General features: G+C 45.7%; 1 protein-coding gene and 1 long non-coding RNA gene across 2 annotated transcripts in view; one reads left to right on the top strand and one right to left on the bottom strand.

The window, feature by feature from the left end:
• CLSPN (claspin) overlaps window positions 1–19,147 on the bottom strand; it is a 59,600-nt gene extending 40,453 nt beyond the window's left edge. The window contains exons 1-5 of the mRNA XM_068269095.1: window positions 19,044–19,147; window positions 15,331–15,457; window positions 5,337–5,770; window positions 3,429–3,581; window positions 1,702–1,770 (exon numbers count right to left, since the gene is read on the bottom strand). Of these exons, the coding sequence (XP_068125196.1) occupies window positions 1,702–1,770; window positions 3,429–3,581; window positions 5,337–5,770; window positions 15,331–15,457; window positions 19,044–19,067 (807 nt within the window). The 5' untranslated portion in view covers window positions 19,068–19,147. The remainder of the gene's footprint in view (window positions 1–1,701; window positions 1,771–3,428; window positions 3,582–5,336; window positions 5,771–15,330; window positions 15,458–19,043) is intronic.
• Window positions 19,148–19,284: 137 nt separating this feature from the next.
• Window positions 19,285–23,693, top strand: part of LOC137544379 (uncharacterized) — a 53,980-nt gene continuing 49,571 nt past the window's right edge. Inside the window, exon 1 of the long non-coding RNA XR_011025847.1 lies at window positions 19,285–19,522. This is a non-coding gene — a long non-coding RNA (uncharacterized lncRNA). The remainder of the gene's footprint in view (window positions 19,523–23,693) is intronic.

Raw genomic sequence — 23,693 nt, 5'->3', positions numbered from 1 at the left:
ACAAATCTACATAGAAAATCTAAATGGCAACAGAATCAGAATCAGAATCAGAATCATCTTTATTATCGCCAAGTACACCAAGTGGTGTACCCGGAATTGCTTGTGGTTCACATGGCAAGAGTAAATCAGGGACATATAGCAAGACATACAACAACACATGATTGCAAACGTAGCGAAGGCAGGCAGGACATACATACATTTAAAGCATCTTAGTTTCAGTTAGAGTCCTGGGGGGGTGGGGGGACAGGGATTGCTGCTGTGGGAGTCCATTCAGTCAGAGTTTGCGGCTGAGAGGAGGGGGTGCCTGGGGCTAGAATTTCCCCGGAGTGCAGGCCGGGGGGGGGGGGGGGGGGGAGTTTTGAGTTCAGTGAGTTCAGCAAGAGAACTGCTTGGGGGAAGAAGGTGTTCATGCGCCTAGTGGTCTTGGCGGGGATGGATCTGAGACGGCGTCCCAGTGGGAGGGTCTCAAAGTATCGTCTGCCCGGGTGGGAGGGGTCGAGTAAGATTTTGGAGGCTCTTGTCTTCATTCTCGTGGAGTAGAGGAGATCTAGCGAGGGCAGTTGGGCGCCAATGATCTTTTCTGCTGTTTTTATCACTCTGTGGAGTTTATACTTGTCTTTGGCGGTTGCTCCTGCGTACCAGACGGTGATGGAGCAGCAGAGGATGGATTCGATGGTCGCGGAGTAAAAGCTGGTGAGCAGATCCCGTGACATTCCGAATTTTCTCAGTTGGCGTAGGAAGAAAAGCCGCTGTTGGGCTTTCTTTTGAGTTCTGGTGGTGTTCTGCTCCCATTTGAGGTCGCTTGATAGGGTTGAGCCTAGGAACCGAACACTTTGGACTCTGGAGACCTCGGACCCATCTATGTACACAGGAAGGGGGGCCGGAGAGAGTTTCCGGAAGTCCACGATAAGTTCCACAGTCTTTGCCGCATTGAGAACAAGATTGTTGGCCTTGCACCAGTTACAGATCCTCGCAACTTCGTTTCGGTAATTGTCCTCCCCGTTTCTGTCGATGAGGCCGATAAGCGTGGTATCATCTGCGAATTTGATAACTTTGACGGAGTCTGAGGCCGAGGTGCAGTTGTTCGTGTACAGAGAGAACAGGAGAGGGGACAGCACGCAGCCCTGCGGAGCACCGACGTTGGTGGTTCTTTCGCTGGAGATGCGACTACCAAGCTTGACCCGTTGAGTTCTGTTGGAGAGAAAGTCCTTAACCCACCTGCAGAGGAGGGAATCTGCCCCCAGATGCGCAAGGTTGTTGATCAGAATGTTCGGACAGATGGTGTTAAAAGCCGAGCTGAAGTCCAGGAAAAGGACTCTAGCATAGGCCCCTGGGCTGTCGAGGTGTTCCGAGATATATGCCAGGCTGACATTGATGGCATCGTCAACTGATCGGTTTTCCCTGTAGGCAAACTGGAGTGGTTCGAGAAGGGAGCTGGTGGAGTGCTTCAGTTGGGCCAGCACTAGCCTCTCGAATACTTTCATGGTGATGGGGGTCAGGGCCACGGGTCTGAAATTGTTGAGTTCTGTGTTCCCTGGTTTTTTGGGGACTAAGTTCTCTATTAAGACTACGTTTATGTGAGTCACCGTTCTTCCAGCTCAAGGAGGAACAGTGCATGAAATTTACCGATAGAAAGCGGCCATTAGTTATTCATCCGTCTAACCAATAGTTATCAGTTTGAAAACACACTCAAAAACAAACCTTTTTCTTTTCATATTTATCACTTCTCTCTTCAAGCTCTTCTTCATGCTCTGCACCTTCCTCAAAAGACTGAGATAAGAAAAATATTTACAGGAATTTTTCACATAACATAACTAAGTTAAGCATGCAAAAGCTAAGCAGTGCGCTCATCACTGTCATCACCGCGGTACATGCATCTACGCCCCAGCCGCTGAAGTGAAGTCCACAGGGGCGTATATACACAATACAGCGGTGAGGAACTGGTTATGTGCTAATCTACTTGATTGCTATGCCATCTGAGGTCTTGCTTGAGGATTTATTTTGCGATGTTTGGGCATTACATATAGGTTTACATTTTTTAACAATACTGCGTTGGTACATGCCTGGACTGGGCATGCGGTAAGCTAAGCACATGACCAGTAGAACAAATTGCTCGTGTACAGTGGGAAAAAAAAAAAAAAAAAGCCATGCACATGCTGCCTCATTCTCCTGAGCATGCACATAGCTTACTCACGCATGCCCAGTTTGTATGTATGCATCCAGGAGTGTCGGATTATCCAATATGGGAGATTTGATTCATTCATTTATAGACTGAATAAAAATAGTTCTAATTTTCTCTTCCCTTGCACACTGAAAAGCTGGTTTGTATTGGATACGATTTTCCCATAGATTTTTCTTTATATAAAACGATATCCAAGCTGCAACTTAATAGGATACATAAAACTTCTTAAACAAGCCAGGTTATTTAATATTTTTCCATTCCATGTTTTCCTATCTTTCTAACTAAATCTTGCCTTGCAAGTTAGGTTAGTCAAATTGTTTAGAGCGGATTCATAGCTATAGAATGTACTGTTCTGTGGTATTGCAGATGCAAGCTAGGTCAGCCATATTGCCTTTACATGTCTCACAGTGAAAGGTAGAGGACACGCCTTTTTATGATTATCTGACATCGTTTCACTCATATGTCTTGTAGTGAACAGAATAATTGACACGCCCTGTTTTCAATTAATTGATATATGATTCATGGTATATACTCTGAGGTTTTTATATTGAGTTTACTGCCCAGCAGTGTCTAGTTAAATAGGCTTGAAACTTCTTATACCAAGCCTATTGTTTTCAGGGTCTTATTTGATGCTTGAGCTGTGAATTGATGTGTAAATAAGCTTATAATTGCAAGTATTGTATACATTTTACCTGAAGTATAATTTACATTCTTTAATATATTTGTATTAATAAATTATTATTTCATTTTTACTTTGTTTGCATTCTTTCATATTTGTACCAATATAATGGGAATAAATGCGATAAATAACTCATGAAGCGGGCATATCTGCATATTAGAAATCAAATTATTTGGGAGTCCTCCTGCCTATAAGGAATCTTAAATTATTTTGATATAGTCACAGATTGTGTGACATATCGGTTTCATAACCCCGCCTTCATTTGCTCAATTTGCCCGATAGGAGATAAAGAGAACTGTGCTGAAATGGTCCTCAAAGGGATAATGCAATGCCGAAAAATAAAAATTTGATGAAACTCAGGTCTTCTAAAGGGTGAAACCATTTTCACAAAGTTAGAAAATATAAGTCAAATATGTATTAAACTGCCAAATGAAGAAGAAGAAAAAAAAAAAAAAGTTCTCCTGTAAACATAAGTAAGGGAGCTCTTCGGTAGTGAAAGTGCTAACAGATAAAATGATAAGAAATGGAGTAATGTACAGTATTTGACATAAGCTCATTAATACATACAGGAATGCTCTTAAATTTGCCTTTCACATTGGCACGAATAGTATCTAGGGACTCCTCTTCACCATCACTTTCATCATCCTTATCAAAAAGATCTCCATCAGCTAGAAGACAGCCACTGTCATTTAAAGGCATCCCACTTTCTTCTTCATGTGGCTAGATTAAAATAGAAAACGATCAGTACAGAACTAACTTGGATGAATTCACACTAGAAAGCACACAATTTTTCAATTCATTTAAACAGACAGCATATGATCCAGCAAATTCCAGGGATTAATCTGCTAAAAAGTCCAAGAAAAACAACATAACCTTGGGATGAAACTCCATATTAAAAGGTATACTTTAAAAAAAAAAAAAAAAAATATTTTTACTCACCTGGGGCATCCCTTAGCCCCTGAAGCTGTATGGTGCCCTCGCAGCCTCGCTCCGATCCTCCTGTCCCCGCCGGCGGCTACTTCCGGGTTCGGCGACAGCTGCCAACAGGCTGGGAACGCGAGTGATTCTCCCCGTTCCCAGCCGCTATATCACCCTCTATGCTGCTATAGCGTATAACAGCCGCTATATCACCCTCTATGCTGCTATAGCGTATAACATATACGCTATAGCAGCAAAGAGGGTGATATAGCGGCTGGGAACACGGAGAATCACTCGCGTTCCTAGCCTGTCGCCGAAGCCTGAAGTAGCTGCCGGCGGGGACAGGCGGATCGGAGCGAGGCTGCGAGGGCACCATACAGCTTTAGGGGGCTGAGGGATGCCCCAGGTGAGTAAAAATAATTTTTTTTTTATAGACTTAAGTATTCCTTTAACCTCTTGAGGACTGCAGGGCTAAACCCCCCCTAGTGACCAGGCCATTTTTATTAAAAAAATAAGGCCGCTGCAGCTTTAAGGCCAAGCTGCAGGGCTGCACAACTCAGCACACAAGTGATTTCCCCCCCCCCCTCCTTTTCTCCCCACCAACAGAGCTCTCTGTTGGTGGGGTCTGTACACTCCCCCCCATGGTTATTTTTTTATATCAATATTTTTGTTTTGTTTTTTTAAATACAAACTGTTTCTTAAAACCCCTTCCCTCCCTCCCCCCAGCCAGCCAATCATGGCGATCAGCTCTCATAGGCTTCACCCTATGAGAGCCGATCGCTCTCTTGTCCCCCAGGGGAACAGCAGAGTCACACGGCTGACCCCAGTGCAGCGCTGCTGCTGATCGCAGTGCTGCACCATATAGACGGCAATCACGCCGTCTAACAGTCTCCCGAGCAGCAATAGCCGCTCGGATACTGAAGGCGGGGCTCCGTCCCCCAAGCAGTAGATGCGCGCGCAGGCTCTGCAATACAAAGCCCCAGGACTTTACGCCAATTGGCGTTAGGCGGTCCTGGGGCTGCCGCCGCGGCCACGCTCATCAGCGTGACGCGGTCGGCAAGTGGTTAACTGGGAAAAAACAAACCAATGAATCATCCAATGAGAATTAATTCAGTTTACCCATCCTGTTTTTTGTTCCCTGCCAGACTTAAGAGAAATGTGATATGAAAAAAATACATATATTTTCCTACTGGTTTCCATTTTTATGTTCCTCTGTGATGCCAAGATTTTGCCGGGCGGAATTAAGGATTATTTATGGCGTTTTCAGCCGCAGGGATGCAGCGTTTTAGGAGGGGCAATTAGGTTAATGAGTTTTTTTAAAGTAAAAACCTCGTTTTTAAAAGACTTCGGAGTCTTTTTAAGACTAGGATTTCTAAAACAATGCAGACAAGGCAAAAATAGTCAATGAGATGTAAATAATTCCAACTTGCGTACTCATTTTAATGTAACTTATATGCAGCTTGGAATAGTGTCAAGTCAAAACGCACTTTTAGCAAATTTTCACTTTAGGGTCCCTTACAGATAAAGGGGGGGGGGAACAAAAAAACACATTCTTACTTTTGACTTTCGTTTGCCCTCTTTTAGCTTTTTCAGGGATCTTAACATGTCCTTTTCTTTCTCCCTTCTTTCTGATTTTTCCTTCGGTTTTTCTTCTAAACCAATTTTTCTTAAGGACTTGCTGCTTTTCTTTTTCTTGCTGCCTGTGCACTCTTGGGTGTCCTGGTCAGAGCTGCCATTAATAGCTTTTAACTTGTCAGAATCCACACCAAGCTCTCCATCTTCATTACTATCATCACTGTCAAGCAAGGCAGCACGAATTCTGCGAGGCTTCCCGCTCTCTGTAGTCTCGTATTTTTTCTCTTCATCACTTTCCAGCTCAAGCCCAGTACTGGCAGCGATGGTACCATTTTCTACCTCAGCATCACTATCACTTTCTTCAAATAATTTCTTGTTCTTGCTTTTCTTAAGTACCAAAATTTCATCATCAGAATCTAAAGAAAAAAAAAAAAAAAAAAAAAAAAAAGTTTTTCTTCAGCTAAAGAGGAACCTAAACAAACATACTGTCATTAAGTTACATTAGTTATGTTAAATAGATAGGTAATATAATCTCTTACCTACCCTCTTTTAAAAGAACAGGCAAATGTTTGATTTCATGAGGGCAGCCATCTTTTTGGTTGAAAGGAGGTGACAGGGAGCATGAGACAGTTCCAACTGTCCTGTGTGCTGATCACCCGTCCCAGTTGCTAGGCAACATGAATAACATAGGAAATCCCATAGGAAATCCCATCAGCATCAAGGAAAAAAAGCCTGGCCAGTTTTCTTTGATGGGTGGAGCTTTAGCTAAAAATGCAGCTAAAAATGATGCTTTGGTAAGAAAAACTAAGTTCTGATGCTGTGAAACTGTTAAACCCCAAGCCGGAGGTTCACTTAAAGTTTCTTTTAGTAAACAGGCACAACGTTCTAATATCTTTGCCATGTTCAGCATACCTAATGAACACTGACTAGAGCAGTGTCCTCTAACATTGGTGAACAGAGAAGAATTTGCAATCCCAGTTCCATAAACAACTACCATTTTTTGATATGCAAATTCTGAAGAAACCAGAGCTCATGACATTGCACATTTCCCTACAAAACTAGGAGGTCATCTCTCCATTAGAGGAGCACAGAAAAGTGAATGAGAAAGTCTGCAATGCTGATGTTAATTGATCACTTCCCGTTTTTCTTGTGTTGCTGTCACTTAAAAGTAATACAATTCTGACAGGTTTTGGACTAGTCCACCTTCTCATGGCGGAATTCTCAGGGTTTACTTAACCGATTCCCTCCCGCCTACCGCAGGATGGTGGCAGGACAGGGACTCTTTCAGGTCTTAGGAAAGCCATATGGCGTCATCTCACAAAGAACGAGATTTGACAGGAGCTCATGCGAGCTTCCGCCACTAACCCCAGCTGGCAGGCTAGATTTTTTTTGTAATATTAATATATGATTAAAGTATTTATATAGCACTGACAGCTTATGCAGCGCTATACAAAGTATAGTCTGGTCACTTAACTGTGCCTCGGAGGGGCTCACAATCTAATCCCTACCATAGTGTGAGTGTGTGTGTGTGCGCGCGCACTTTTTTTTTTCTACTTCTTGGAGGTCTTTTAAACAATAAAAAATAAAATAAGAATAGCAGCAATCAAATCACACCAACAGAAAGCTCTATTTGTGAGAAGAAAAGGAGGTAAAAGTTGTGAAGAACCAAATTGTTAAAAAAATAAAAAATTAAAAAATGGCCAGTCAGTGGGATATAAACCTCTGGGGCTCAAGGTTAATTTTCAACAGCATAATGACAATCGCTCAGTCCAACTGACAAAATAGTGTGCAAATAAGTGTAAAGGATGGCCAGCATTTTTGCATAGGTCCTGTCCAGAGAATTACTTTGTAAAGAAGAAAAATTACTAAGAATCACCCATGAGGAGATGTACTAGTCCAAAACCAGTTAAATATTTCATATTTTTACTCCCTCTTGTAAGGGACCGGAACATGGTGAAAAATTTATACTGCATTTTGCTCAGTGAAAATAGCAATCTAGCAAAAAAAGTATGTGCACATGCGGTTTGAACTTTTACAATTCCTCATGATAGAGGTCCTTTAAAGAGACACTGAACCGAGAATAAATCTCGCTTCAGAGCTCATAGTTAGCAGGGGCATGTGTGCCCCTGCTAAACCGCCGCTATCGCGCCACTAAACGGGGGTCCCTTACCTCACAAATCCCCTCCGAGCAGCCGGGGATCTCTTCCTGGTTGAGGCAGGGCTAACCGCCGCAGCCCTGCCCCACGCGCGTCTGTCAGCGCGTATCTCCGCCTCTCTCAGTCTTCCTTCACTGAGAGGGGCGGGGGAGAGGCGGCGATGCGCCGCTGATAGACGCGACTAGAGGCAGGGCTGCCGCCGATAGCCCTGCCTCTAGGAGCAGCAAAATCTACGACCAATTTGGTCGTTGATTTTGCGGGGGGTGGGGGTGAAGGGACCCCCGTTTAGCCGCGGGATAGTGGCGTTTTAGCAGGGGCACACGTGCCCCTGCTATGAGCTCTGAAGCGAGAATTATTCTCGCTTCAGTGTCTCTTTAAAGAAAACCTGAACTGAAAATTAAAAGTCAAAATAAGCATACACAAGTCATACTTACCTTCCATGTGGTCTACTCCTCAGTGTCTTTCTCCTGTCCCGTGTCCTGTTTGTTCACTGTGATCAAGGCAATTTTCTGTCCTCCATTTTGAAAATGGCCATTACTCCATAACAGCTTTCTGGTCAGCATACAGTTAAACTGTAACATCGCCCACTTGAGCCATAGGGAAACATGGACATTACCTGGTACATCAGTTTTCTTTTCAGCTATAACTAACAGCAACTGATATTTTATTGACAGCAACTGATATATTTCAGATCTGACAAAATATTGCCAGAACTGGAAGGGTTTATTGTCAGAAGAAAATGGTGTGCTTCTGAGAGGAACTGATGGCAAGGTAACTATGTAATGTTCATTTGAAGTTACCTCGTGTTTATTTTAAATATTTTCACTCAGTACAGGTTCTCTTTAAGTCTCCACTACAGGAGTAAAATCATCTTCCCAGCCTAAGATATGCAAACTAGGGATGCCAATTCGGATTCCACAGAATTGACATTTCTGCATTCTCTGTGGAAACCTGCTTTACTTGCTACACTGTCATTTTAGCCCAATCACAGAACTCAAGCATTGGACCAGAGAATGCAGAATTTGTCAACGAAAGTTGGATTTCTGTGGTAATTTTAGACCAATCTCACAAGACACGGTCCAATCAGAACAAAACTGAATTTTACTGTGATAATCTGGAGTACCAAGGTAAAATTCTGCATTCTCAGATTGTTCCAATACATCTGAATTAACCTGGAAGAATTTAGCCAGAGAATGCAAAAAAAAAAAAAAATAATTCTATATATCTCTATCTCTATATCACACACACACACACACAACCTCGAAAATCTGAATTTCTAACCAGTATGTACAAAACTGTCTTTAAGAACTCGTCTATAGCTTTTGTTGAAAAGGTTCTCAGATTAGACTTCAGATTTTATAAACACCAAACTACCAAAAATCGTTTAAAAATGAAGATCCTTTTTCATTCAATGGTTTTAAACAAATAAAGAAAGGCTGTTCTTTTTGCTGGTTGTCAGCCAGGAGAGACTAACAGGCAGTGTAGGTGGAGCAGTAAAACAGAGGTTGCTTTAGCTTTAATGTAGCCATACACGCATAGATTTTTGCCCAATGCGGCAAACTGATCAGATTTAGACCAGAGAGGGATTGATTCTTCTCATTTATCTATTGTATTTATAAAGCGCCAAAATATTACACAGCACTGGACATTAGTTAAGGTTACAGACAATATTTAGGGGTCACATACAGCAATAAAACAATACAGGAATTCAAGAAAAACCAGATCACGCAGCACAGTATGAGTACAAGGTAATGCTTAGTCAGTCACTGGATGGAGCATGGAGGTTAGGCAAGTTAGGTCACTCAAATGCATAGCATGGGTTCACAGTAATGGAGGTGCATGATCAGGTAGGACACAAAAGGAGGAGGACTCTGCCTGAAGGCTTACTATCTAGAGGGAGAGGTAAGGACACAAGAGGTAGGGGGACCACAGTTCAGCTGTGGGTTTAGAGCAATTGTGAGGGGTGGCAGGCCAGAGTGAAAAGGGAAGTTTCATAGTATTGGAGCAGCTCTTGAGAAGTCCTGGAGGCGTGCATGGGACTTTGTGATGCGGGGGGGGGGGGGGGGGGGGGGGGGGGAAGACAAGGGCTGTCAGGCAAAGTTCATTGGAGGAGTGGAGTGAGCGGCTAGGTGTGTACCTCTGAGTAAGATCGGAAATGTAGGTTGGACGGGTTTTATGGACAGATTTGTAGGTCAGACAGTATCTTGAATCTGATTCTGGACTGGACAGGAAGCTAGTGGAGGGATTCACAGAGGGGAGCCGCTGCGGTGGAGCGATGGGAGGAGTGAATAATTGTGGCTGCTGCATTCATGATTGACTGCATCGGGGCAATTCAGGTCATAGGGAGAAAAAACAGAAGGGCATTGCAGTAGTCAAGGCAGGACATTATGAAGGCATGGATGAGGAGTTTGGTGGTGGCAGGGGTCAGGAAAGGGCGGATCTTGCAGATGTTATGGAGGTGGAAGTTGCAGGACTCTGTGGTTTTGGATGTGGGAAGTGAAGTTGAGTGCGGAGTCCATGGTGACACCCAGACAGCAGGCTTGAGAGGTAGGGCGAATGGTAGTGTGGTTAACAGTGACATGTACATCTGAGAGGTTCAGGGATGGCCAGGGTGGGAAGATCATAAATTTCGTTTAGTCCAGATTTAGTTTTAGGAACCTAGCGGACATCCAGGAGGAATTGGCTGATAGGCAGGAGACCTTGTCCATGGTAGTGGTGGATAAGTCAAGGGTGTGGAGGTAGATCTAGGTGTCACCTGCATACAGATGATAGTTAAAACCCATGGAGGAAATAACCTTGCCAATGGAGGATGTGTATAGGGAGAACAGTAGGGGGCTAAGGACCAAGCCTTGGGGGACTCCCACAGAGAGGTGGTTGGGGTGCATGAGGACTCATTGAAGGAGGTCGTGAGGTTGGAGAAGTAGGATGAGAGCCAGGCCAGGGCGAGGTCGTGAATGCCCATGGACTGAAGGAGTAAGGGATGGTCCACTGTGTCAAAAGTTGCTGAAAGGTCAAGGAGGAGAAGAATGGAGTATTTGCCTTCGGCTTTAGCTAAGGCGAGGCACTGACCACTTTGGTGAGAGCTGTTTCGGTTGAATGGGCAGGCAGAAAGAGATTGCAGTGGGTCTAGTAGGGAGTTGGCATTGAGGTACTGGGTCAGGCGTTTGTGAACAAGACGCTCAAGGAGTTTTGAGGCAAAGGGGAGGAGAATGAGAGCTTCCACCCACTTGTTTCATTGACTGTTCTGCACATGTTACAAACAACTACTTACTGACGGCAAGAAGAGCCCCCAACCTTAAGGATATTCTTGTGAACTCCGAATACAATCCATCTAAGAATAGAGCCAAACGCATGTGGCTAGGGTCCCACATACAGCCAAAGGGCATGCATACATGCGGCAAATGTGATGTTTGCAGTTTGATTGATCACTCAGCGACGTTCAGGAACACACTGAAGAGTCACGAATACGAAATCAAGAAGTTTATAAACTGCGACACGAAGTTCGTAATATACGTTCATGTCCATACCGCTTGCTGTATGTAGGAAAGACAACCAACGAGTTGAAGAAACGCATTCAGAAGCATATGTCAGTAATTAGAAGCAAGGACAACTATGACAAATCACCAGTCGGTGTACATTTTCATCTATTTCATGATGCCAACCCTGAATTGAGATTCAAAGGCATCTATAAGATGGAGCCTCCATCCAGGGGTGGTGACTTGGATAAAAGAGACAGATCGAGACGTGCTGAATTTACCCGCTGGTGACGGTCACCTCTTTCCTGTAATCCTGCCTATGGAGACAGAATGCTTCTGCCTGTACCTTATATAGTGAAATAGAGCTGGTATCTACCAGCTGATAGTCATGCCTGGAGGTGTCGGCCATGTCCAATAGGCATGGATCTGTGTGGAGAGGTGCATGCTAGATACAGTGAGCGCCTGCTGTCGCTTCCATACTTTACTGCAATGTTGGTGGGAGGAAATGACCACTGATCGTACGAGCTCTAAAATGTCCGTTAAAGGGACTCCGAGCAGTGCAGAAACTATGGAAAGATGCATATCATTTTAAAGCTCTCTTTCTCCTCTTTCCAATGATATATAAACCACCACCCTACGCCTTTTAGTTTTTCGCTATTTTCGCGATTGAAATTGCCGAGGCCGCGATTTCGATCGCGAAAATAGAGAAAACTAAAAGGTGTAGGGCAACAATTTAGGTGTCGTCAGAAAGAGGAGAAAGAGAGCTTTAAAATGATATCCATCAAGCCATAGTTATATTGTATTACACAGGACGACACTTTCCCCAGTGTCAGCAGCTCCATTCTGCTGAATGCAGCTGCTGACTTTGACAAAAAGTCGCCCTGTGTAATACAATATATAACTATGGCTTGATGGATCGTTGCCCTACGCCTTTAAGTTTTTTATATTTTCGCGATCGAAATCGCGGCCGCGGCAATTTCAATCACGAAAATAGCGAAAACTAAAAGGCGTAGGGTAGCGGTTTATATATCATTGGAAAGAGGAGAAAGAGAGCTTTAAAATGATGTGCATCTTTCCATAGTTTCTGCACTGCTCGGAGTCCCTTTAAGTTATATGTCTGATCCTAAGAGCAGTTTAGGGCTGATGAGGTCCATCTAAAGAAATTTCAAACATGAGGAGTGTAAACTATGAGACACTATGAAACCAATGAGTAGTCAAAAAGAACTTACTTAAAAGTGATCATTGCAACCACACCGAATTAAGGAACTATATGTACAGTCTAATGGAGTGAGTTCCTCTGTAATGAAGTTAATTGCCCACAAGAGGATGCCGACTTTATGCAACAGTTTGTTATAATCTCTTTATAGGATTAAACTTTGTTGCAGTTCGAAAAAAGCCCACAAGATGGCGATAACATGCAACCTTATGGTCCCACTGATACCTATATACGGACTTAAAAGAGCTGCAGACAAGAAATTATCCACAAGATGGCGACAATGAGTTGCAACATTATCGTTGCACTAACCGGAGATGCTATAAAATGATACATTCAGAAATCGCCACCCACCGATCACATGATTAAGGCCGGAAGCGCCCGATACGTGTGGTGAGGGAGGCTCTCACTGCGGCCTTGTACGCGCCTGCCACAAGCCCTGCTTGTGCCTACGCTGGAGTCTGGCGCCGGACAAAGCTGAGGGCAGCATACAAGAGGGGCAGCATGGCTGACCTGATCCTGGCGAGAGGCATATGCTAGCACGTTCTTACCAGCCTACTGTCACTTTGGAGACCTCAACAGCGCTGCTACACACAGGACCTAACAATGGTGGAGCTGTTAACTTGGTGAACATCTCTATACTGCACCCACAACTACAGGACGCCTGACGGCCTTCAACTACACAGCTGAGTGGTGAGAGCCTCAGTGAGACGGAATTGTAGGTCGCACTGTAATCGCTGTACTGCTTACGTTTTGATGGCTATATACCAGGGCTATGAAGTCGGGGTTGGAGTCAGAGTCGAGGCAATTTTGGGCACCCAGAGTCGAAGTTGGAGTCGTTTATTTCATAAGGTAAGGAGTCTGAGTCGGATGATTTTTGTACAAAATCCACAGCCCTGTTAAGTATTAGACTAAGGAGTCGTAGTCGAGGAGTCGGAGCCATTTTGGGTACCCGGAGTCGTAGTTTCATAAACTGAGGAGTCTGAAGATTTTTGTACCGACTCCACAGCCCTGCTATATACTTCACCTGCTCACTGACTGGTGCTTAGTGGATATTTAAGCAAGCTTTGAATATTAAGAGGAACTCTAGCTTGAAAAACTGGTCTCACACTATAGTGTCCTAGTGTAGATAAAGCTGGTGGATGGTGGGATCCCAGGTGTGACTGGTGCGATTGAAGTGCTGTATGTGTGAGCCCAGCCGACTGTGCAATTTACATCCCGCAGTGCGTTTTATGATTTTAATGACAATAGTGATTATCCAGTGTTTTGTACGATTTTTGAATATAGCTTGATGGTTTTGAAGCAGAACCTGATTCCGCAATTTTTTCGCAATTTTTTCAAACAACATCCATCCTGTAGTGTGGTGCCCAAAACTGTATCCCATATTTCAGGATGTTGCCAGTCTAGCAGTATCTTTTATTTCATGTTTAGGCATCCCAGAATTTATTTACTTTAGCGGCTTCTTCAGCTGGGCATTGACTATAGTTGCTTAACCAATTACAGTATTACAAATTATTTGGACCTGGGCCTCCCCCTTACACTAAATGTGACACACACACACACACACACACACACACACACACACACACACACACACACCCACACCCACCCGTATGGTAGGCAGATATGCCCCACTCCCACGGCATACATATGATTAAGCCACCGGGAGATTTGGGTGCAGGGTAAAGTTGTAAAAAGGCTCACCCTGCTTCTGCAGAAAGTCCTGGAGGCTTTAAATACTATCCAGCCTCTAAATTGCCATGGATTGCTGGCAGCCAAATTAGTGTTTTTATAGTAATTTGTGCGGTCTTCTGACAGCGCCTATATTACTCACTGACCTATGTAGAAAAGGAACAGACTGGCACTAGATGTGGGTGGATGGACACTGGGTTCACCGGATTGCGTACTCCATGCCAAACGTACTCTCCAGAGCATACACTTTTGCAATTTGAGGAGAAAGGAGGCAGAGGCACAGTTAAAGCAAGTAGAACTCCTTTAATCCACGGTGTGCTGACACGCAGGGTTACAGTGGGGGTGAGGCAGTAAGAGGGTGAGGCAGTAAGAGGGTGAGCCAATGAAGGCACGAGCTCGCCGGGAAGCGCGAAATCTCATGCACAGAGCGGAGCAGTACAGGGACTGGCTTCAGAACAGCGCTGCTGGCTTTTTTTTTTTTTTTCTTTTTCAAGCGAGTCCGGCGCACCCTGACAATCGGGCAGGGGGTGATGACAGCCAGGAAAGTGCGACTGTGCGAGGCTCAGCTGTCAGTCTGCAGTACTCTGCAGAGGCGCGCAATACAGGCTGCCTCGGCGTGCACGGACACTGACTGTCCGTGCAAGCTTGTAAGTATGCGCGGTTTCGTACGGCGGCTGTCGGCTGAACATTAATGTTATTTCATACATGCATGATATTACTGGCGAGCGGCGTTTGGGGGGATAGTTGCGGGTCGCATGGTATTGCAGACAGTGTGAGGGGTCATATATAATCACTAAACTCCCGATGTAATATTATGCTAATGAAATAACTAAAAGAAAAAAAAATACACAAGGGGGGGGAGTCTGCTACAAGGACAAGGTTGATTCATCAAAGGATATAACAGGAGCAACAGGAGGTAATCAATGCAACTTAATTTTATTTCCCCGCAAGCTACGTGCGACAGTGGCAGCCTAGTGTGCATAACTAAGCAACAACCGCAGTTTACAAAAGCAGTGTGGTAGTGATGTATCGCTACTGCGATACTTCACTAGCTCAGCTGCTACCATGTTAATTAACATCACTACCGTGCAGCTTTTGTAAGCAGCGGCTGTTGCTTAGTTATGCACACTACCACTAGTGTGTGTAGCATGCAGGGAAACGAAGTTGCGCTGATTTATTAGCGCAACCAACGGGAGGTTGCTTGCGCTATTTCCTTTGATGAATCAACCCCAAGGAGTCATATTCAGTGTTCTCCACAGGCTCAATTTTAGTGACTACCTGGCGATCATTGGCTCGCCTCCTCATCCGCCTCTTACACTGTAAGCAGAGTTGCACAGAGTTGCGCCGAACCTGCGTTCTCCCCCACCCGGCTACTTTTTCATGCCACCCGGCTGGAAAAAAAATTCTGGGGAGAACACTGATACACTACAGAAAAATACCTCCATTCTCTGTAAAATCCATTTTCTCTTGTTTCTCCATAGGAGAGGTTAGTTCACAGCTGCCTTGACCACTGTCTGAGTCACTGTCCACAGCTTTAAGACCAAAAGGGTTCTCTTTTAATGCAATCTGAAGAGGAGAAAAAAAAAATGTTAAAATCTTAGAATAGGACATGGGATATTTAGTCATGTTTTATTGCTTTCAACAGATGAAACAGCATATATCACATGTCTAATTTGAATATTTTATCCTACTTCCTATTTAGATTGGAGTGGAGGGGGTTATCTCTCATTGGAGCGGTCTTGAGATGACCTGGGAAATTCGGCCTAATAAAAACTAACAGCATAAAGGCTCGTACACACGTCGGATTTTCGCAAACGACCCGTCATTTGGACGTCAAATTGGGCGTGCGTACAGTCTGTCGTTCAGCTGATAAGACTGGACTTGAGCGATCCGCCAAGACGTGTGTATGTAGCTTGAGGAAAAAACAGTTAAACATACTTGTCTACATTCTCTGGGTTAGACCTACATAGAATAATGGGTGGAAAATAACAATTAACATAGATATATTAATACCATGTCTATTTAGGGCTGTTTGACACTGCACCTGATATTCTTAGCGTCTCGTTTCCAGGCGTATAATGTAAATCACACGGGAGGTTCACATCAGCGGAATGAGACTGGGGTGATTTTGCCTGACTAAGGCCTCGTTCACATCATTTAGCGCAGATGGCTGTGCGATTGGAACGCAACGCGTCCGATCGCACGCCATCTGCGCTCCTATGCGCTGCAGATCCCATTCATTACAATGAATGGGATCTGCGCTGCGATTCCCAAAAATGCGTGCAGCACGCGATAGCGCAATCGCGCTGCCACGCAGCGCATATGATGGGAACGGTAGAAGGGCTGTCTATGCCCTTCTACCGTTCTTGCGTGTCGCACACTATACGCGCTGCCAAAATGCGCACGGCAGCGCGTATAGTCTGAACGAGGCCTAAGTCAGTCACGCTGCATTTTTAACCATTTGTGATGGTGTAACTTAACCTCCTTGCCGTTCTGATTCTTTCCAGATTTTAGGGTCTAAAAGCGGTGCAATTTTTTTCCACTCTTTCAGACCCTAAAACCTGAAAAAAAAAAATCATTCTGGCAGGGAGATCTGCAGCAAAATAATAAAAAAAATGTACCTTTCTGGGCTCCTGTGCTGCAGTTTTCTCTTTGTCCACAAGATGGCACTAATATACATATAAACGAACTTCTCTATATTTCTCTAATATAGAGAAGTTCGTTTTCAATATTAGCCCCGCCCCCGATGACGTCACGCTGCCACCACCACTCTGCTGCCACTACCACGGCTCCGCTGCTCCAACTGGCTGCCGGGTCCCCGGAAGAATAGCGGGGACATGGGGGATCCCGGCGGCCAGGGAAAGACCCCCCACTGCCGGGGAGAGAGGCTCCACAACTAAAGGTAAAGCTCTGCTATGCCTACCCCGACCTGAGCTCGGGATCACCGCTAACAGCTTCTTTTTTCTACCCCGAGCTCAGGTCGGGAAAACCGGCAAGGAGGTTAAGTATACAAGTACAGGAAAATTACTTTAAAGGGAACCTTAACTGAGAGTGATATGGATGTTTCCTGTTAAACAATACCAGTTGCCTGGCAGTCCAGCTGATCTCTGTGGCTGCAATAGTGGCTGAATCACACCCTGAAACAAGCATGCAGCTAATCCAGTCTGACTTCAGTCAGTGCACCTGATCTGCATGCTTGTTCAGGGGCTGTGGCTAAAAGTATTAGAGACACAGGATCAGCAGGCGATTCAGGCAACGGGTATTATTTTAAAAGGAAAAATCCATATCCTTCTCAGTTTAGGTTCCCTTTAATTGTGTTGCTTAGCAATTTTCTTGTGATCCAGCAAAATCTTTTCCCCCTGCTCCTTTTGAAATCACGAACGTAAATTGTACCATGCAACCCGTCTCAGTGTGCACTAATCTCATGACAAAGGGCACATTGTAGGTAAAGGAAATCGTACTTCATGATATCCAGTGTGAAACAGCTCTTAAAGGGTACCTGAACTGATATGTAATAATGCTTTTTATGCAATGGATGTTTTTGCACATAGCACATGTGCAGTGTACGGTATACATGTGAAGGAACCCCAATCTAAGAACTGATGTGCTTTGCAAGCATGATATTCAAATGCAAAACACTGAAACCTCCCTCATCTTAAGGCGCGTACACATGGACTACAGAAGCAAAAGACGGGTCCGTCCGCACCTCCCGCTGGGCGGACTTTCAGCAGACTGTAGTGCGTGTGTACGCATTGTCGGCTGACTGATAAGGCTGTTCCTGAACGATCTGCCCGGTGGATCGTTCAGGAACAGCCTTATCAGTCCGCCAACAGTGTGTACACACGCACTACAGTCTGCTGAAAACCCGCCCAGCGGGAGGTGCCGACGGAACCGTCGTTGACTGCTGTAGTGCGTGTGTACGCACCTTTAGAAGCAAAGAGAAGGAGACTTTGTATCTTATTTTCAACACTTGGCCTAATCTTGCACAGACTTTGAAACTCCCAAACAGTTCGTTCAGGACAATACAGACTGGGAGGGTCCGGAAAAGAATGCAACGTGTTTTAAAAACGCTCACACAACCACTGCGGAAAGCAATTTTGTGAGCACTTTTTCCTATACCTTCCATTGAGGCGGAATCGCCTCACAAATGGCCCATGCACCACTTATCTGAGCAGATCAGAAACTCAGATGTGAACTTTGTCATAGAGAAACATTGCACAAGCGCTTTCAGGGTGATTTTGAAAATCACCAGCGCTTAAAGAGGAACTGTAACGACAAAACGGCCCCTGGGGGGTACTCACCTCGGGTGGGGGAAGCCTCAGGATCCTAATGAGGCTTCCCACGCCGTCCTGCGTCCCTCGGGGGTCTCGCTGTAGCCCTCCGTGCAGCGGTGACGCAATATTTACCTTCCTGGCTCCTGCGCAGACGCTCTGATGCCTCTCGGCGCCGAAGTAGGCGGAAATACCCGATCGCCGTCGGGTCTGCTCTACTGCGCAGGCGCAAGTTTCCGGCGCCTGCGCAGTAGAGCGGACCCGACGGAGATCGGGTATTTCCGTCTATTTCCGTGCCGAAAGTCGCCACAGCGCCCCCGCTGGAGCCAGCAAAGGTAAATATTGAACTGACAGTCGGCACAGTCGCCGGCTGTTCGGTGGGCTGCGGCGAGACCCCCGTGGGACAGAGGACGGCGTGGGAAGCCTCATTAGGATCCGGAGGCTTCCCCCACCCGAGGTGAGTACCCCCCAGGGGAGGTTTTTGTTGTTACAGAGTCTCTTTAAGGAGGAATAAATAATATATATATATATATATATATATATATATATATATATATATATATACACACATACACACCACTTTAAGCTGAACTGAAGAAACTGCATCTCCACAAAAGAGAATATTAGCAAATTAATCACAGACTAATGAGGAAAAAAAAACAAAGGTCTATATCCAGCAGTGTCAGTAGGGCAGTAATGATTACACTCTCAGTCTATATGTGCACTCACAGCCAGAGATCTCTGCACAAAGCCTGAACACAGGCAGCCATCACACAAGCGAGAGCACAGAGCTGCCGCTGTCCCGCCACAAGTACAATACTCTCAACGCACAAAAGCAACGCACAATAGAGACATACGTTATACACCGCTCAGTCTCGTACCTGCAGCTCCGAACTTGCAGCCATGGTGGCCTCCCAATGACAGCGCCCGCCAATGCCACCAACAGCCGCCTCAGAATTCGCGCCCTGCTTAGGAGGCGGGACCTTCCAGCCATCCTCCAATCACAGCAAAGCTGGGAGCCACAAGGAAGCGCGTACCAAGACTCGTTTCAGAGCTGAAGTGTACGTGTAAACTGGCGTCACTTCCGTGCTTGGTTGCCCTAGTGCCTCCGCCACAGCTGGCACGTTGCTGACTGGTTAGAGTGGAGATAGGAAGTTCGGATCTTTTCAATGATACGAATCGGATCATTGAAAAGATCAGATCTTTGACCCGGATCTCGAATCATTTTACTAGGGAACCGTTCTGGGGGTGAAATGACTAGCAGGACAGGACTTTCCCTGCAGTGGACAGAGAAGGAGAGGGGGTGGACAGACAGAAGGGGAGAAGATGGACAGAGAAGGGAGGAGGTGGACGAAGAGGGGTGAGCAGAGAGCAGAAATGTTTTTTTGCACACATTACCCACATGTTGCAATCATATGCTTTAAATATATTTCACCTATATGTTCATCTGTATACTCTGAATGCAAACGTCTCACAGTGAAAGACAGCATTCCCCAATGTGTCCTTTTCGCACCTCGAACACTCATCATAAATGTAGGCAGAAGTTAAGTATAGCTGTTTAGAGCAGAGCGCAGGAGGATCATATTGCACTGCAATCACAGTGCCTGCCCTGTCATTTTAGTCCAGCACGCTGTCTGCAAAGTTACTGAGCTGTGCTGAGCCAAAAGTTACCCATTTCTTCACTATGCACAACTACGGAACAGACAGCCTAAAATGAGCAGCACATTACAGCCAGTACGTGTGCTCCACACATATCTGGCAGTGGCACCCATGTCCCCTCTCTCATCTACCTGTCCCTGCAAGGCTGGCTCCCCTCCAACAGAGCGATCCATCTCTGCTCTGCTTCCAGAACCCCCCTGCCTGCTGAGAGGGGGGGGGGGGGCATGCCACTCCTGGCTCCACCCCTTTTGTAAACCGAATTGTTCATTTTTATGATCCGAATGATTCGACTCACGACAAAGATCCGAATCGTTCATGATCCGGGCAACACTACTGACTGTACATTCAGCAGCCAGTTAGCTGTAGTTTCCAACTGGAATAGTCCGTCTGTAGGGACCATGTCCCTCTGTTTTTATTCATTTGTCCCTTTTCCTGGACTAATCAGATTTCTATCAATATATTTATTTTTCTATAAAACTTTAATATTCCCCCTCTTTAAATTGATATATTTCTTAATTTCAAAAGTTTATAAGAAAGAAATATAATTATTTGTGTTGGTTTTGTCTTTGTGGTGTGCTTGGCTAGGGCATTTATCTTAAAATAATGAAAGAATGAGAGAAAATAAAGTATTTATTTCCCTCTTCACTGGTCACCTTCTTCAAAATGTTTGTCAGCAAGATAAAATACTACAACTACTGTCACTACTTGCCCCAGGGCTGGATTTACCATAAGGCACTGTAGGCATGTGCCTGCAGGCGCCTTATGATGGGAGAGCGTCTCCCTCCCCTTCCTGAGTTCCATCTTTCCCTATGAAGATTTCCAAGCAGAACGTAAATGAGAGGTTACCCAGCTCTCAGCATTCCACTGACGAGATCTTACTCCAGTCGGGGGCACCACTAGCTACTTAATACTGAGGGTTCCTCTGGCTACCTAATGCTAAGGAACACGTGTAGCTATAACCTAAATACAGGGAATGCAATCTGGGGATTATGCTGGATACACACCATGCGTTTCCGCGTCAAATACGTCCGTCGATACGCGTCGATTCGATTATTTCCGAACGCATTTCGATGATTTTTAGGTCGATTGCCATGTAAAGTATGGCAAAACGACCTAACGATCCATCGAAGCTTGAATCGGACATGTCGGAAATAATCGAATCGATGCGTATCGACGGACGCATCGAACGCGGAAACGCATGGTGTGTATCCAGCATTAGAGACATAGAACAATAGATCATCAGCAAACAATGCTAATTTAAAATGTAAATCTCCCATTTTTATTCCCTGAATTGAGCTGTTATTTCTTAACACAACCGCTAGATGTTCCATGCAGATGATGACATATAAAGGTGACCATACATTAGAACGATTATGGGCAGATTAGAGACAAATTTATCGCTAATCGAATCTGATTAGAGATAAATTTGTCTCTAGTCGAATCTGCCCATACACTACAGGCCGATTCCCATCTGATTTCAGCATGAAATCATCAGGGAATCGGCTGAGCTGCTGCATCCGCCCCGCCGCTGCCCCCAAAATGTATAGATGTATGTAACGTAGTGCATGTATACATTACCTGTCCTGTAGCAGCTTCTGTACGGTGTCTGTCCGTCTCGACGGGTAACAGCCGCATACATGCCAGTAGCGCATAGCATCTGATGTCAGACGCTATGCACTGCCGGCGTGTATGCAGAACCTCGTGATATGGACGGAAAACGCGTGGAGGCTGACACTGGATAGGTAATGTATAAATGCACTACATTACATACATTTATACATTGCAGTGGCGGGGGTTTTGTCGTCGCTCGTTCGCAATTCGGCCGCCGTACCGTCGTGCACCTGACCAACCAACTGCGGCCCAAAATTTTCCAGCATGCGCAATCGCCCATACGGCCAATTTCTGTCCCGAAATTGGTCGCTTTGTCGGTCGGGCATGCACTTGGCAGCACCAATTTTCATCCAATTCGATTATAATAATCGAATTGCATGGTTGATTGGTTCGTTGGTCGGCTAGTGTATGGCCCCCTTAAGAGAGGGGACAGGGGACATCCCTGTCTCGTCCTATTGCCAATTGGGAAGGCACCCGACAGGGTCCAATTAACGTTAACTCTGAGGCCATAACTCTTTCTATGAATTTGGGTCCCAGGCCAATCTGAGCCCATGAACCTTCCAGAAATTGCCAGTGAACCCTGTCGAATGCCTTCTACCATTACAATACATAAAGGCGTCTTTGTCTTCTGGGCCCTATGAATACATAGCTCCCAACTGTCCCTCTTTTCAGAGGGACAGTCCCTTTTTGGGAGCCCTGTCCCTCTGTCCCTCTTTCCCCCACATTTGTCCCTCTTTCAGGACTTTGTCCCTCTTTCTATATAAATATTTATATATAAATCTAGACTAAAAATATGTTTGATTGACTCTAAACTGTATTTCCCATCCTTTAAATTGATATATTACTAATTTTAAAATGTTACTATGAAGGAAAATTAACCAGGATAGAAAGGACCAGTGTGGTTTGAGTTATGAAACAACATATTTTTCTTATGAAATCTTCATGGTATGCGTGACTAGGGGAGTGGTGCGGGCATGACCAGGGGTGTGGCATGGGCGTGACTTAACCACTTCCCGACCGCCCACTACACAGGGGCGGCGGGGAAGTGGAGCCCTGCAGGACGGCCTCACCCACAGAGGCGGCGGTCCATTTAAGGGCATGGGCGGAGCGATCGCGTCATCCGTGACGCGATCCTCCGCCGGCGCCTGTCACCGCTCGCTCGCCGCAACATCCCGCCGGCTATACGGAAGCGCCGGCGGGATGTTAACCCCGCGATCGCCGCATACAAAGTGTATAATACACTTTGTAATGTTTACAAAGTGTATTATACAGGCTGCCTCCTGCCCTGGTGGTCCCAGTGTCCGAGGGACCACCAGGGCAGGCTGCAGCCACCCTAGTCTGCACCCAAACACACTGATTTCTCCCCCCCCTGCCCCAGATCGCCCACAGCACCCATCAGACCCCCCCCTGCCCACCCCCCAGACCCCTGTTTGCACCCAATCACCCCCCTAATCACCCATCAATCACTCCCTGTCACTATCTGTCAACGCTATTTTTTTTTTTATCCCCCCCCCTGCTCCCTGCCCCCTCCTGATCACCCCCCACCCCTCAGATTCTCCCCAGACCCCCTCCCCAGACCACCCCCCCCTGTTTACTGTATGCATCTATCCCCCTGATCACCTGTCAATCACCTGTCAATCACCTGTCAATCACCCGTCAATCACCCATCAATCACCCGTCAATCACCCCCTGTCACTGCCACCCATCAATCAGCCCCTAACCTGCCCCTTGCGGGCAATCTGATCACCCCCCCACACCAATAGATCGCCCACAGATCCGACATCAGATCACCTCCCAAATCCATTGTTTACATCTATTCTCTCCTCTAAACACCCACTAATTACCCATCAATCACCCATCAATCACCCCCTATCACCACTTGTCACTTTTACCTATCAGATCAGACCCTAATCTGCCCCTTGCGGGCACCCAATCACCCGCCCACACGCTCAGATTGCCCTCTGACCCCCCCTTATCAATTCACCAGTGCATTAATTACATCTGTTCTTCCCTGTAATAACCCACTGATCACCTGTCAATCACCTGCCAATCACCTATCACCCATCAATCACCCCCTGTCACCCCCTGTCACTGCCACCCATCAATCAGCCCCTAACCTGCCCCTTGCGGGCAATCTGATCACCCACCCACACCATTAGATCGCCCGCAAACCCGCCGTCAGATTACCTCCCAAATGTATCGTTTACATCTGTTATCTTCTCTAAACACCCACTAATTACCCATCAATCACCCCCTATCAC

This window comes from Hyperolius riggenbachi, chromosome 2 (assembly GCF_040937935.1).
Source record: "Hyperolius riggenbachi isolate aHypRig1 chromosome 2, aHypRig1.pri, whole genome shotgun sequence".
Lineage (NCBI taxonomy): Eukaryota > Metazoa > Chordata > Amphibia > Anura > Hyperoliidae > Hyperolius > Hyperolius riggenbachi.
The sequence above is the reverse complement of the archived record's forward strand: the minus strand, read 5'-3'. Positions and strand labels throughout refer to the sequence as shown.